General features: G+C 35.4%; 1 protein-coding gene across 3 annotated transcripts in view; it reads right to left on the bottom strand.

Moving 5' to 3' along the window:
- The window catches only part of UBN2 (ubinuclein 2), an 88,256-nt gene that overhangs the window by 19,928 nt on the left and 51,160 nt on the right, over window positions 1–17,168 (bottom strand). For all 3 annotated transcript variants that reach the window (XM_079150079.1, XM_079150080.1, XM_079150078.1), the window contains exons 7-13: window positions 16,348–16,418; window positions 11,911–12,040; window positions 9,734–9,852; window positions 9,112–9,225; window positions 7,614–7,757; window positions 6,869–6,919; window positions 2,664–2,706 (exon numbers count right to left, since the gene is read on the bottom strand). In XM_079150079.1, the coding sequence (XP_079006205.1) occupies window positions 2,664–2,706; window positions 6,869–6,919; window positions 7,614–7,757; window positions 9,112–9,225; window positions 9,734–9,852; window positions 11,911–12,040; window positions 16,348–16,418 (672 nt within the window). The remainder of the gene's footprint in view (window positions 1–2,663; window positions 2,707–6,868; window positions 6,920–7,613; window positions 7,758–9,111; window positions 9,226–9,733; window positions 9,853–11,910; window positions 12,041–16,347; window positions 16,419–17,168) is intronic.

The raw sequence follows: 17,168 nt of genomic DNA on the forward strand, positions 1-17,168 counted from the left end.
CTGATCAATTTCTTGCCCTATTATTTCATTATCAATATTTTAATAGATGTGTCAAAATTTAAACATTTAAATAGGGCATGGGCATTAAGAGTTTAGTATTCTAATAAAAATAAAGTCATGTGTCAAAACAAAGCCCCAACAGGAAATTTAATGAAAGAGAAGTTTAACATTATTTGGATTAGGAGGCAAATAAGTTAAGAAAAAGAGGACTATTTACTGAATATTCAAAGCTCTAGCAACAACAGTTGAGAAGGCCACAGGCTGACATTCTCTCTGGCCATCACCTGATAAATAAACTCATCTGTTCAAAGAGATATGGAGAAAATCCAAAATCTAAGAGCAGCACAAAGATACTTTCATTAAAATTAAATTTCAAACGGCTGTAGGTTTTAATTTTAGGTGTTATACTTGCTTCTTTTTCAAATCTGGTTTGTCTGTTTTGATAGGAAATATTTTTACTCCATCTTCTACTTTATTTAAAAATCAAGGGGCTGGGGAGATAGCTCAGTCGGTAGAGTGCTTGCCTTGCAAGCAAAAGGCCCTCGGTTCGATCCCCAGCACCCAAAAAAAAAAAATAATAATAATAATAATAAATCAAGTGAAATTATTTTATGTTCTGAACCCACCACTTGCTCTTCTTGCTCTAACCCATGTAGCAGTCCCTCACAGACTCTGCATCTCGGACTGGAAGCTCATGCCGTTCTTGTTTGTTTTTTGTTGGTGGTGCTGTTGGGGATGGCACCAGGGCCTCTCCAAAGCCCAGCACAAGCTCGCTGGCAAAGCTTCACCTAAAGCTCATGTTTGACATAATTTTTAAGTAGTAAGCCTCTGAGACCAAGGGTGAGGACACATTATTCCAGAGAGAATTTTTGCTTTTGCCAGCTGACCCGGGTTTTTATTAACCAAATGATTTTAAGCTATTCTGTCAGTTTGGGGTTTTCCCGGATTATTCAGGTAATGTAAAACAAACTCCTAAACCAGGGAAAGTTTTAAAGGAAGACTTTCTTCCTCTAATCTAGAATCCACGCCAAGACAGAAAATGTTCCTAAATCTGCTAATGGTAAACTTTTCTTCTGGCTTTTTTTTTTTCCTTTATCTTTTTTTTAACTAAAGATGCTACTTTTGAAGGCCCAGCTTTATGCAGGTCTCATTCTAACTTCTGATCTGTACAAGCCTGAGAACACCCCATCTGCTGTATTCTGAGAAGAAATGTAAAAAGAAACCATAAGGTGATAGGCAGAAGCTCCAAGGGCAACCAAGATTTCAGTGATAGGTATCACCCCCAGCAGTTTCTTATCTCTTGTTTTTTTTTTTTTTTTTTGGCTGGGGGGTGGGTATTGGAGATTAACCCATGAGGCTTTATCACTTAGCTACATCCTTAGACTATTTTTTCTTTTGATAGGGTCTTGTTAAATTGCTGAAGCTGGCCTCAAATTTAAATCTTCTTGCCTTAGCCTCCTGAGTTGCTGACATAAGCCACCATACCCAACTTCTCCTTATTATTTAAAAATTTTTATTTTTTTATTTTTTTATTTTTGCGGTGTTGAGGATTGAACCCAGGGCCTTGTGCTTGTGAGGCAAGCACTCTATCAACTGAGCTATATCCCCAGCCCTATTTTTAAAAATTTTTTATTACTATTTTTTGATTTATTATACACAAATGAAGTACAACTTTTCATTTTTCTGGTTGTACACGAAGTAGAGTCACTGTGTAATCACACATGTACATAGGGTAATGACGTTTGTCTCATTCCATTATCTTTCCTCCCTACTGCCACCCCCCATTCTTTTTTTTTTTTCTCCATTTTTAAAAATTAAAAATCATAAATTTACATAGGGCAATGTTGTTTGATTCATTCTGCTATTTTTTCCTTTCCCCCACCCCCCATTCTTCTCCACACAATCCATCCTTCCTCCATTCTTCCCTTACCCTCTCCCTTTATTATGTATCATCATCCACTTATCAGAGAAAACATCTGACCTTTGGTTTTTTTGGGATTGGCCTATCTCACTTATCTCCCCTTTACTTCCTCCTTTTTTCTTTATTTCTTTTTAACTTTGGAACTTCTCTTGTATACTTGCACTTTTTTTTTTTTTTTTTTTTTTGATTGAACAACTGAGCCACAATCCCAGCTTTTTTAATTTTTGATTTTGAGACAGGGTCTCACTAAGTTGCTAAGTCTATCCTCAAGTGTGCAATCCACCTGCCTTAGCCTCCCAAGTTGCTAGGATGACAGACATGGGCCACCACGCCCAAATTGAAGGATATTTGAAAACAGTATTATATCCAGTATTTCTAAGAATTGTTAAACTTTACAATTTAATTAATATGTGTAAATTCCTACTGCTACATGGTCTTATGTTCTCCCAAATACAAAGGTTCCAAGATTTTTACAAAGTTGAAAATAACCAGGCTGGGACTGTAGCTTAGTGGTAAAGCGCTTGCCTAGTACGTGTGAGGTACTGGGTTCGATCCTCAGCACCATATATAAATAAATAAAATAATGGAATTGTGACCAATCTACAACTAAAAAAAAAAAGTTGAAAATAACCAACTAAAGGTTATTTTATTGATGATCTTTATTAAACACCATACATATTTTCCATCTTAAAAATGTATTTTAATATTCACTAATCATGACTATGATTTGTCAGATACTCACCTTGACTTTGGGTTTGGGTGCAGGAATCACCTTTTTCTTTGCCCTGAGATAAAAGATTAAAATAAAAGCCATTACAGTAGCAGTTATATCACTCACTAGGAAATGATGACAATTCTTATAATTAAGTAAATTTCTTCCAATATTTGGGAAGCTCTTTGAAAGAAGTAACAATATATAAGTACTTGGTGTAGATGCGAATATTCAGCAACACAATTTTCCCAATTCAGATTAACAAGAAGAAAAGGCCAATTAGTAAAATATGAAAAGTAGATGATACAGTTAAAGCAAATATAAAACATAAAACAATTCAAAAGTTTATTTAACAAAGCTGCCTAGGAAACTTATTTCAAATAACTTCTGAGAATTTACAATTATTTGTAGGAAAACAGCATCAAGAAACTTTAAACTAAAATTGGACAATAACAAGGAGCTGTGAATTGCATTTTACTTAAAAACAACAACAAACTATTAAGTTTTTGTATAGAATTACTTTTTAAATGTAAAAATTCAAATAAAAAATGTCAGAATAACAACAAAAAAAGGGCAAAATAAATACTATGGAACTTGAGAACCTTTGGAAATTGTGTGAAAAGTTTAAAGATTAAAACAATCTTATAGGTTCCATAGAAGAAGCACTCAAATGTTTTTGAATAATTAATGACTGACAAACTTAAATACCTCACCTCATCTGAGTGTTTTTATTTCATTAGGGTAAAATGTCATCAATTAGACTAAGAAGTATCTTGATTTAAGCTGTGAATCTACAGTTTCATAAAGGCAATGGTAATTTTCAAAGTTTTTTGGTAAAGGCCACTAGAGCAAAAAGACCTCCTTGTTTACTTATCTTATAGATTCCTGCTTACGAAACACAAAACTAGCAATAATAATTAACCTACTTTAACATAGTGAGGGGAGCTGGTGGGCAGTGCTATGTGCTTGCAGTTCGAGCTACTCAGAAGGCTGAGGCAGGAGAATTATTTGAGCTCAGGAGTCCCAGGATAGCCTGGGCCACATCAGAAGACCTCAGCTAAAAACGAATACAAAAACAAAAACCTGAGGGAGAGGAAATACACAAACACCTTTAGAATGAAAACATGAGTTAGTTTGTATTTTTTGTTTAGGGATGTCCTTTTTCAAAAATTTTGTTCTTTTTAGTTACACATGACAGCAGAATCTATTTTGATATATTTATATAAGCACGGAGCATATCTTATTCTAATTGGGATCCCAGTCTTGTGGATGTATAGGATGGACAGAACTTCTATTCTTTCCTTCCCTACCCCCACTTATTGTGGGTTAACATCCACATATTTGTTTTTTGGGGATTTGTTTATTTCACTTAGCATGATAGTCTTCAGATCCATCCATTTCCTGGCAAATGTCATAAAGTCATTCTTCTTTATGGCTGAATAATATTCAGTTGTGTGTATACACCACAATTTCTTTATGCATTCATCTGCTGGTGGGCATCTAGGTTGCTTCCATAGCTTAGTTATTATGAACCGTGTTGCTAGAAACATTGATGTGGCTGTGTCACTGTAGTGTATGCTGATTTTAAATCCTTTGGACATATCCCAAGGAGTGAGATTACTGGGTCACATAGTGGTTCCGTTTCTATTTTTTTGAGGTATCTCCACACTGCTTTACAGAGTGGTTGCACCAATTTGCAGTCTCACCAACAACGTATCAGTATTCCCCTTTCTTCGCATCCTCGCCAACATTTATTGTCATTTGCATTCTTGATAATTGCCATTCTGGTTGGAGTGAGCTGAAATATCAGTGTAGTTTTAATTTGCATTTCTCTAATTGCTGGTGATATTGAATATTTTTTCATATATTTGTTGACTGTAGTTTTTTGAGAAGTATCTAATTCCTTTGTCCATTTATTGATTAGGTTATTTTTTATTTTTTTGGTGCTAAGCTTTTTGAATTCTTTATGTATCCTGGAAATTAACATCTTATCAGAGGTATGGGTGGCAAAGATTTCCTTCCCCTTTTCTAGGTTCTCTCTTCACACTCTTGATTATTTCCTTTGCTGTGAAGCAGCTTTTTAGTTTGATACCATTCCATTTACTGATTTTTAAAATTTGTTCTTTTAAGTTATACATGAGAGTAGAGTCTATTTCGATATATTCCATTTATTGATTTTTGATTTTACTCCTTGTACTTCCTAGTCTTGTTGAGGAAGTTGGTTCCTAAGCTGACATGCTGCAGTGTTATCCTATATTTTCTTTTAGTAGGTCAGGATTTCGGGTCTAATACCTAGGTCTTTGATCCACTTTTTGAGTTGAGTTTTGTGCAGGGTGAGAGAGAGGGGTTAAATTTTATTCTACTACATATGGATTTCCAGTTATCTCAGCACTATTTGTCAAAGAGGCTTTCTTTTCTCCAATGTACATTCTTGGTGCCTTTGTCTAATATAAGATAAGTGTATTTATGTGGGTTTGTCTGTTTCTTCTATTCTAGTCCATCGGTCTTCATGTCTGTTTTGGTGCCAATACAAAGCTGTTTTTGTTACTATACCTCTGCAGTATAATTTAAGATTGGTATTGTGATGCCTCCACTTTGCTTTTCTCACTAAGGATTGTTTTGGCTATTCTGGGCCTCTTATTTTTCCAAATAAATTTCATGACCACTTTTTCTATTTTTATGAAGAACATTATTGGAATTTTAATGGGAATTGCATTAAATTTGAATAGTGCTTTTGATAGTATGGTCATTTTGCCTATATTAATTCTGCCTGTTTAAGAGCATAGGAGACCCATTCCATCTTCTAAGGTCTTCTTCAATTTCTTTCTTTAGTGTATTTTCATTATAGAGGTCTTTTCACCTCTTTTGTTAGACTGATTTCCGAGTATATAATTATTATTATTATTTTTTTGAGGCTATTGTGAATGGGACAGTTTTCCTAATTTCTCTTTCAGTTGATTCATTGTTGGTGTATAGGAACACAATTGCTTTATGGGTGTTAATTTTTTATCTTGCTACTTTGCTGAATTTGTACCTGAGCTGTAATGCATATGTGGTTTTAGAACAATAGGGAAACTAAAGGCCATATATACTATTGACATAAATTTATGTGTGTGTTTATTTACTTATAAATTTAAGTTACTGCAACAAAGTAAACCTGTAATGTACTCAAAAAACAAAAGCAAGGGACCAAGCTGGATGATGCATGCCTATCTATAGCCCCAACTACTTGGCAGGCTGAGGTGGGAGGATCACTTGAGCCCAGGAGTTCAAGACCAGCCTGAGAACAAAGCTAGAACTCATCTCAACATAAACACAAACAAACAACAACAAAACAACCAAGAAAAATAAGAACTTAAAACCACAACTCAATAGATCCCTGATAGTATACAAAGTGTTCTTCCTAAAAACTTCCATCTACTACAATGATATACAAGGAAAGGAAGAATTTTATAATGCTGTCCAGACAATATCAATCAGATATCTTAGCAAAATATTGAATAGAATGCTCAGTAAATTCTTAATAACTTGCTAATTTTATATTTTAATAACTCTTTAGGACTACACTTGCAAGCTACAGAAAAGTAGCCCTATGTTGTAGATACAAAAAGTTGTGGAGCTGACTAATATTCACTCAAACAGCAACAAAAGACAAAATGTGCCCTTTTACTCTATATAAGGTGGATAAGAGATCTTTACTAATCCTTTCACTGGGCTGGGGATGTAGCTCAGTGCATGGGCACTTGTCTACCATGTGCAAGGCCCTGGGTTTGAACCCACAGCATGTGCTTTAAGTAAGGCAGGGAACATTTGTATATGGAACTATCCTGGCACTCTAAGGGCAGCAGAAGGCCATAGGTTTCTATGCAGCTGGTTAGTAAGAGGGGAGGAAAAGGAACACAAGACTGCAGGATAAAAATCCAGGAACAAAGGGAACCCCGCGACCCCCTGTCCTGAGCTTGTCTGTTTTCATCATTCTCTATACAAGAATCCCAGGCAGTCTGTGTCACATCTGGATTCAGGAGGTCTTGAAAAACAGCCTGAGAACTATTTTAATAGACTCTGAGGTCCAAACAGGCAACAAGCCAATGATTTATTTTTAAGATAGTGGTAAATGGAAATTGCTTAAATAAGTCCTATTTCAACAGCATTTAATAAATGAAACATTTGCTTACTAAAGTTATAATGAGAATAAAAAAAAAAAATCAAGAAATCTGGAATCTGCATTTACTCACGGAGCAGAAGTAAGGTGATTATGTACACTCCGGCTTTCCTTAAAAAGCATTCTGGAAAAATTTAAAGAACACAATTTTTTTTTAATAGCAGATAATAACATAATCGCTCTTTTTTTTTTTTTTTTTTACAATTTAACTTTCAATAGGTTATCACTTGCATGTTTACCAAGTAAAGGTAATGGTATTAGTGTGCTCAATTATGGAGAGTTTTATCACCTCTACTTGTTAAAAATCTTTAATAAATGGAGCAATTTGAGATAGTGGGTAAGGTAGCCAGGTTTACGATGTTTCACACTCTTAAAACTCTTGAGGCTAGGGCTATTCTTAAGTTTCTCAAGACACGTCACCATAGAACCTACCATTGCCTGTATTTTTTTATGCTCTACTTCCTGTATTTGATTCCTTAACTACACGTTACCCATAGGCAGTTCCCCTCCTGAAGTTTATAACAATCATTCCTTTTCCCTTTTTTTCTACTAGCAAATTCAGGTACAGAAAAGAAAAATGATAGTAAAAAAATCACCTTGATGCCTATCTCTTTATATGCCCACAGACCTAACTGTTTTGGATTTTAAGGGTTTAAAAATTTCAAAGGAGAAACTACCTGAGATACTGTATAGGATGTTGAACACATTAAGTTCTTAGCAAAACCAATGTCAGGTATGACTGTGTGCATGAGTGCCCTTAATAATAATAATAGTAATAGTAAGAAAGTAAATCAGAATCCAGGAAGTCATTCTCTTACCTTGCCTGCATCCAGCCCTTAGGCCACAAGGGCTTCACCTCTGTCTCCATGAAGGATTTCAGATAATCCTCAGCAGACTGGCTTTTATTTGGCTCTAACTCATAGCATCCCAATTTGATCTCAACGAGGTTACATAATAAAGTTCTAAATAGATAAAAAAAAATTTACATATAGTCAGATAATAAACTATAGAAAATTAAGTTTGAAACAGAATTATCTTTATTCAAAGAACTCCTTGCCAGGCATGGTGGTGTATACCTGTAATCCCAGCAGCTCAGGAGGCAGGCAGGAGGATTACAAATTCAAAGCTAGCCTCAGCAACTTAGTGAGGACTTAAACAACTTAGATCCTGTCCCTAAATAAAATGTTTAAAAGGGCTGGGGATATGGCTCAGTGGTTAAGCACCACTGGGTTCAATCCCCGATACCAAAGAGAGAGAGAGAGAGAGAGAGAGAGAGAGAGAGAGAGAGAGAGAGAGAGAGAGAGAGAGAGAGAGAGAGAGAGAGAGGGAATTCCTTTAGGCTCACTTGACTAGGTTCCATTGTTTTTATACAAGTATTACTCATAAATTAAAAAAAAAAAAAAAGAAAAGAAAAAAAGAAAAAGCAAGCAAAATAAATTAACTGATTTGTTCAGGTATTCCTAAAACCTCTTCCTATTTACAGTCCAGAATGAGTCACTTGACCACACTGTATCATCCTCTGTTCCTTCTAAGGCAATGGTGATTCAGTCATTCTTAAGAGTTCTCCACTATTATTTCTGGAGTTTTCTTCTAAGGCACTGATGATACACTTTTTTTTTAGTTGTAGATGGACACAATACCTTTATTTTGTTTATGTATATTTATGTGGTGCTGAGAATCAAACCCAGTGCCTCACACATGCTAGGCAAGTGCTCTACCACTGAGCCACAACCCCAGAACCAGAGATGTTTTGTTAAAAGCAAAAAAAATCTGACAGTTGTAATATAGAATATTATCTGAAGAATTCAGACTATAGCAAGAAGATAATTTTTAAAATTTGTCATTCACTGCACTAGTCAAACCCCTAACATGAAGCAATTTCCTTTGATAAGTACCAAAGATAGGTAAAAGAGCTGTCTCTGTGGGGTATACAAATACTAGTAAGAAAGGTGGTTGAGTTATGCAAGTATATTGCATAGTTCACCTTCTGAATCCAGTGTAACTTATTCCATTCTTAGATCAGGTTATAAAAAGAATTACATGAAAATGAAAGTGATAAAAATCTAAGGATATCAGGACCAGAATAATGTTCTCTTAAATATATACACACTAAGCTTTGGTTGTTTCCAGTCTAGTCTTTCATTTACTGCATTTTTCTCATGGTGTTGGGGATTGAACTCGGGGTTTAACACATGCTAGGCAAGTGCTCTACCACTGAGTTACATTCCCATTCTCACTCCCTACAGATTGCTTTTATGAGTAACCTTACTTCTCCACTGTATATTTGGTTAAGAGTGAAGACTAGCTAAATCCTACCTAATGGTGTCATCCCAGTGGAATTTCTTTCTTGGTCCTATGACACGCTTCCCTGGTTTCTCATCATCATCTTCCTCGGATCCATTTTTTTCTCGTTCTTCATCTGTTTGCAACCTAAAAATTGGAAAACCTTTTATGAAGCAAAGTTTTAACACAAAATTGCCTGCAATATGTTCTATAAACACTTCCTAAATCACTAAATTAAACTTTTACTCAAACAACAGAGTAAATAGGGGATCTATCTTTTTACATAATACTTTAAGTAAGTTATAAAGTACTTGGCAAATTAAAGTATCCAAACTATAATAAAGGCATATTTGTCTTTCAGATCAGAAAATATCTGTGTCCAGAACCAGCTAGTCAAATTAGTCAATTTGTGAAATGTCTGACCAGCCAGCTCTTGCTTTGATCACATTCATACAGTAAATCAACAAAGCCTTTTTGCCTTTGACACCAAAGCAATTGGGGTAGCAACCTATCATTTAGAAAACATTCAACTTATCATTTCAGTGGTGTATGTGGATTTGTACTTGATGATGAGATCCAGTTAAGACCACACCTAACACCTAAAAGTGTTTCTCAAATGCCAAAGCCCGCCATCCAATCAGGAAGAGGTACATACTTGGCACACTTAGCTTGACTACGAGCCTGGCAGTCCTCCTGGTATTTAAATAGCTGTTCAGGCATAACATTGCTAACAGCCAGTTTCAGTTTTTGCAGAGGTTCTCTTAAACGATCATCCTGAGAAAAAAACATATTGAAAGTTTTTCAAACATCTTAACAAAATTTATTCAAAGAGTAGATTCTCAAAAGGTGTAATTTATGTTTAAGATATTGATTACAGATTTGAAATGTTAGCATATCTAAATATGGACATTTCTTCTACAGCACTGACTTCCCTTAATTAACACTGGTTATAAAATTAGAATGATAAAATTTCCTAGTTTGCCAAGGAGAGTCCCAGTTTTTATCTTCTGCCCTTCCAAAATGATCAATAGTATTCCTTTACATTATTAAAAGTGCCCCATATTCTAGGCGCAGTGGCACATGCTTGTAATCCCAGTGACTCAGGAGGCTGAGGTAGAGGATCTAGAGTTTGTAACCAGCCTCAGCAACTTAGTGATGCTCTAAGCAACTCAGTGAGACCCTGTCTCTAAATAAAATATAAAGCACCCCTGGGTTCAATCCCTGGAACCAAAAAAAAAAAAAAGCCCCATGTTTTAACCAATAAATTATATATACTTTATAATAAAAATGATGAAAGAGAGAATGAAATCTACATTGTGCAGATTACTATATAGTCCCTATTACAATGGGAAAGCATTCCCAAAAGAAGGCAGTTCTCTGGAATATGGAACATATGATCCACTTCATCTTGTTTGGGTAGTTACCAACAGGATGTTGGCATCCTGTTCTCTTGGTTATTGTTAGTAATTGTGACTTATGCTGCAAGCAGAAATGCAAACTCAAGGCCAAAGTGAAAGAGGAAACTGGGAGAGACTTATCCATATGTGTTCTGGGTAAAAAGGAAAGCAAGTAGGTTTGTATCTGACAGCTCTAATCAACCAACTTATTATTTTCATTCTTGCAAAATAACATAGGTATGGAAATATTTTAAGACTTGGTTTTTCCACTACAACAATAGGGTTTTTTGTTTTGTTTGTTCTTTTTGCAGTGCTGGGGGACTGAACCCAGGGCTTAATACATGCTAGGCAAGTACTCCACTACTGAGTTACATCCATAGCACTAAATCAACTGTTTATAAAATATACTTTTTTGTAGAGAGATCACTTTTTACAGTACAAATTTATTACTAATAATCAATTTAACCTATCCCATATGTATCAATTAATAAATATTAAGCCATGACTATCTGCTATAATATCCCATTTTGCTATAAAATCCCATTTTTAAATGTTGACATTCAGTATCATGGTTCCTGGATGATCACTTTTGAAGAATTATGTAGCTGAGACCATCTGCCTGGAATGAACTGGAATATACTCATACAATAGAACACTATATATGGTATTCTGTTTACATGCAGTAAAAATGAATAGATTTCCATTACATATACACATACATAAATCTGAAGCACATAATGTTCATTGTTAAACAGCAAGCTGCAGAAAAAAAAAAAAAAAACAGACAATACACCTCCATTTATATGAAGCTCAAAAAATGTAAAACAAAATAATGTTCAGGGATACAAACTATGTGATAAAACTACATTTAAAAAAGGATAAATATCTTCTATAATTAAAGGAAAAGAGCTTTAAATAACTTCAAACATCAAACTTTAAATGTTCCTTAGAGAATATTTTACAATGTGAAAAAAGCTATTTTCCTACTTCTAGTATCCCCACCCCCTCCCTTTGGTAACCATTTCTGCCATTTCAATTTATGACAGCAAGCTCCCTCCAACTGCCAATGTGTGAAAGAGTCAGGCAAAAGCACAAAATCTGAGCTATCAATAAATTTCATTCATTCATTAATTTGCTCTGAATTGAGAAAGAACTAATGCCTCTCAATTTACCTGTATGAAGAATTCTATGCTTGTTAAGATCATGCCTGCTATACACTGACTTATCAGCCTTAGGAAATATTCACATTTAGACCTATTGATTATTGAGAAGTAACTATTTTTCAAGGAATCCAAATGCCTTCAATTATTTCCAATGATTATTACATACATTCAATCTGAGTATAAAGCAATTAATGTACAAAGGCCCTAACTAGTATAAATTCTTATTTTGTAGGTTGTGAAACCTTAGAGGCAGATATTGTTCTTCCTCTTACCTGGACATTGAGATGTAACTTCCTTAGACGTTTTACCAGTGTTTCTTTATTGCATGGCACAAAAGCTTCAAGGTGGGAGTAGACACCACTACGAATGACAGGGCCTAGTTCTTGTAGCTGTAACTCAATGCTGATCAAAAAAAAAAAAAAAAAAAAAAAACAATCAACAACAAACAGTATGGGATTTCTTTTAGGTGGCATTACTCAAGCAAGAAACAAAGATAGCTGATTGTTTTTCTCAATTTATATTCCCATGATTTCCCAGACAGTATTTTTCATAGAATTTACCTCCTTATCAATAAATAGCATACTATAGAAGATAGTTTGAGTTCAGAGTAGAATTTATATGACCACAATGAGCTGACAATACTTTTTTGATGACAGGAGCCAAGTATTTTCGGGTCAGCCAAAAGTTCATTTCTTCAGAGATACTGTGCCAGACTTCCACACTCTGGCAATCTCTATAGTAGCCAGTGACACAGTTTTATTTAATTCCTACAATATTTTTCTCAAAGATAGTTGAAAAAAGTAGAGATTCAGAAAAAATACCCCACGCCCAGCTATAGACATGAAATAATTTATCCTTCTTTGTTTCCCTTTTTGTGCTGGTATTACAAGATAAATATTTAGTAGTTTGTTCAATATTAAGATTTCCCAGTTTCCACTTCTACTATTAAATTAGTTAAGATGGAGGGAGAAGAGGAGGAGTAGTGTGAGGAAGAAGAGGAGGAGGGGAAGGGGGGAAGGAGAAGAGAAAGAGAAAGAGGAAGAGAAGGGAAGGAAGAAGAGGAAGAAGGAAGAGGAGGAGGAGGAAGAAAAGAGAAAGAAGTTTTCAATAGTTCCATTTTTGGCAGGCAGGACAAACCAATAACAGAAATGTCTCCCCAAATGGAAGATTTAATTACCTAGCCACTAGCACTATAGAAAGATAACAATAGATAAATTTGAAGGCCATGATCAAATTTGGGTTCTTGGCAACAATCTATGACCAAATCATCACATTCTATTATAGAAGGTAAAGACAGACTTTGTTAAAAAAAAAAAAAAAAAAAAAAAAAAAGTACTTTTAGTTGCAGATGGACACAATACCCTTATTTGTTTCTTTTTATGTGGGGCTGAAGATTGAACCCAATGCCACATACATGTGAGGCAAGCACTTTACCACTGAGCCACAACTCCAGCCCCTAAAGAAAGACTTTGAAATACTTCTCACAAATGTAAGACGCACCCAAAGATTAAATTAATAGTTTTTTTGGGGGGGAGAAAAGAAACCATATCATATCAAGTACATCCATCACTTACAACACAGACATATTGCAATTTCATTGAAGATGAGATGTGGAAAATTATACTCCTTGGAATTGGTAATAGAAAATTCATGGTATTGGAGGTCTTCTAGGCTTGCCCTGTCAATGAAAGTTCTTTGAGGCTGAAAATTAAAATAGAAACTCTAAGTACTAAGAGATTCCAGATAAGGATAGACTGACTCAATGACCTATGTATATAAGTCAGTGGTTTCCAAAGAGGTTAACTAAGATATAAGAAGAGTTGACTCCCTGAAGAGAAACTCTTTATACTGAGATTCAAATCACTACTCATTGATGCCTCCTTAAAAGAGCATCTAACAAAGAGATGGCAGATAAGTTTCATTTTAAGTGTATAAAAGGATTGATGGTACAAACCCAGAACAATTTGTTAAACAGAATGTTTATGCAAAGAGTATCATGATTTATTAGCAATTTCTGCTTCAGGTAATTGGGAACAAAATCAAGTCAGCATGTTATGTATTTGTAGATTCAGGTCAAATTCAATTATGCAAAAGGAAAAGGGTTCCCCATTCTAACGAGCTGATCTCCTTTCCTCCCAGGCAGTAAGCAATAGTGAGGCAGAGCCAATACACCTGGATAATTTCATGGGGATGACTACCCACCAAAATCATTGTATGTCTCTCTTAGAAGCAACTCAGGCTGGGCATGATGGCATGCATCTGTAATCCCAGCACCTCAGCAGGTTGAGGCAGGAGGATCACAAGTTCAAGACCAGCCTCTGCAACTTATGAGACCCTAAGTAACTCAGTGAGAACTTACCTCAAAATAAATAAATAAAAGGGGAGGGCTGGGGATTTAACTCACTGGTTAAGCACCTCTGGGTTCAATACCCAGCACCCCCAAAAAATAAAAATAAAAAGAGAGCAACTCAGTCCATAGAATTAAGGCATGTTTGTTTAGGAAAGTGGAAAAAGAGGGCAGAGAGAATAATATAACTAAAAGGAAGAAATCAACTCTGAACCTAAGGGCTTAAAGAAATGGAAGCACATTTTCTGTGAAGACAAAAAAAAAAAAAAAAAAAAAGTAGCTGGCTCCCTAAAACTTCAAGATTTGTTTCCTGATAGACATGGAAGGACTGAACAAAGAAGCCTAATGGTGAAATGTTGCTAGTCTGCTTATTTGAGATGCCATGTCCCAAGGATAGTCTCTTGACCCTCTCAGGGGAGAAATAGTTATTCCCTCTCACCGAAGAGTAAAACAAAAAGAAGTCTCAGTCACAAGAGCTGATCTAACACTTGGGGCTTTCAGGTGGAAAGAAAAAGAAGAGTCAGTCAGATCCCTGATTATGGAATCTGGGACAGCTCTGAGGACTAATGGCAACACTGTATAGTGAATCTGGTGTTTGAAAAGGAGGGACATAAAAGGCAGAGGCTCAGATAGAAAGCATTTGTTTGCCTGTTTTTCCAGGCAGACACATCAACATAGCTAACCTAAAGGACATAAAAAAGAAGCTCCTCTGCCCAAATACTAGCAGAACACTGGGTTACATATTTTCTGAGTTCATTTTTAAGCAATATAGGATAAAAATATTTCAATTAATTACAAATAGTAATCAGAACTAATCAACCAATTGATCCTTCTTTAGATCTCACAAGAAACTGTCTCAAAGACAGACTCATAGTACTTAAAAGACAGAATCATAGTATTTTACGTTGTTGTCCTGAATCTTTCTGTATGGTGCTATAAACCATCAGAATACGAATACATCATTATCATTGTTGTGATCATTATCACCATCATCACTGAAGTACTTAGGATTGAACCCAGGGGCACTATACCACTAAGCTGCATATCCCCAGTCCTTTTTATTTCTTAACTTGAGATAAACTTGCCAAGTTACAGAGATTGGTCTGGAACTTGTGATTCTCTTGCCTTAGCTGCCAGAGTGACAGGGATTACAGGTGTGTACCACTACAACTGGTCATGTTATTTTTCATCAGAGGAGCTAGATTTGTTGCTTTCCTTATGATCACTATTTGCCTACTTCTCCCTGAAGTCAATTATATACTTGATTCTTGTTATCAATGGTTAAAATGTGAGCTAACAGCTTTAAAGCACGGCTTATTTGACCATAACCTCAGAACATACAGATTCATTACTATCAAAAAATTTTGCACTCAAAGTGCAAAATTAGTTAAGTATAAAACCTAATGTAAATACAATCTAAGATGGGCATGGTGGCACACACCTGCTACTCTGGAGGCTGAGGCAGGAGGATCAAAAGTTCCAGGCCAGCCTTGGTAACCTGCCCAGACCCTACCTCAAAATAAAAAAATATAAAGGGACTGCAAGGTAGCTCAATGGTAGAGTACCTTGATTTCAATCTCCAATACTGTAATCAGTATCAATAATTTATATCAGTCTTTACCTTCCCTTTTCCAAACTAACCTGTTGCCTTCACATTACTTCCATCCTATCCTACAACCAGGATTTCTTTATTGAACCATAATTTTCATTTGGCTGCAAAAATTTGTATTAATTATAATTAATCTCAATAGATATCAATAGAAGTGTTTTTCTCAAGTTTAAGTAATGAAAATAAGAGGAAAATTAAGCCAATTTGTATAAACACTAAATTTCAGAAAGATATTTTCATATAAACTAGTATGTAATACTTTTAAGTCCAGGTTAATATCCATCCTGCACAATGGTCATTTGCAGAGAACCAATACCTGTAGATGAATAATTCTGCTAAGAGACAAAGGTAAACTGCATGCTACAGGATTAAAGGGAAGAGTAAATGTCTGAGACCAACCATCATTCAGTTTCTGTATCTCACAGGCCTAATGTGTGTGGGGTGTGTGTATGTATCTGTCTCAAAGTTTTAAAAAAAATATGTGTGTGTGTGTATATATATATACACACACATATTTATATATATATATATATTTATTTATTTATTTATATTTATATTGTACTGGGGACCGAACACGGGGGCGCTTAATCACTGAGCAACATCCCCAGTCCTTTTTATTTTGAGACAGGATCTCACTAAGTTGCTCAGGCTGGCCTCAAATTTATGATCCTCTTGCCTCAGCCTCCCTCCTGCTATATTTTAAAATGAATAATTCTTAAGATTTTTTAGTAATTAAAATAGAGAAATACTTACTCCAAAAGAATATTATTCATATCCTGTGTAAAGAATTTTTTTCTTCCTTCTTCATCAAAAAGTTTGGCAGCCTAGAGAAACATAAGAAAGACTGTCAATATACTCACAATACAAAAGAACTCTGAGAAGAACTGCCTAATGCGGGGGAAGAAAGGAACTTAACAGCAGAGTACACATACCAAATGAGTTAAGATACACAATGAGGTAAAGTCATTTGAGAGATCCAAATTTAACTGGATATGTGCACAGAAAGTTTGCTACAGTTACTACAACACATTACCACTAACTAGGTGACTAAATAGAAATAAACAGGAATTTTTTCTTGTAATCCAAAGCCCAAAGTCACGTCACTGGGCTGAAATCGGGGTGTGAGCAGGGCTGTGCCTCTGGAGTGCAGCCCTGCTTCCACCTGAATTTCAGTCTACTGATTTGGACTTGGGACTGAGACTAAATTTGGATTTTGTTTTGTTTTGTTTTGTTTTTGGTACTGAGGATAGAACTCATGGGTGCTTTACCACTAAACTACACTCCCAGTTCTTATATTTTTTATTTTGAGACAGGGTCTTGCTGAGTTGCTGAGGCTGGCCTCAAACCTGCAATCCTCCTGCCTCAGTCTCTTGAGTCACTGGGATGACAGGTGTATGCCACTGTGCCCAGTTAAATTTCTATTGTAATCTCCCCACCTCTAGACACTTAACTTCATATCTTCAGAACCCTGTCTCCTTTTTAACATAAATGGTAATATTCACAGGTTCAAGGGATCAGAATATGGATCTCTTTTGGGACTCATTTTTCAGACTACTACAGATTAAATTCATGTG

This window comes from Sciurus vulgaris (genome assembly GCF_902686455.1).
Source record: "Sciurus vulgaris genome assembly, chromosome: 8".
In the NCBI taxonomy this organism is placed as follows: domain Eukaryota; kingdom Metazoa; phylum Chordata; class Mammalia; order Rodentia; family Sciuridae; genus Sciurus; species Sciurus vulgaris.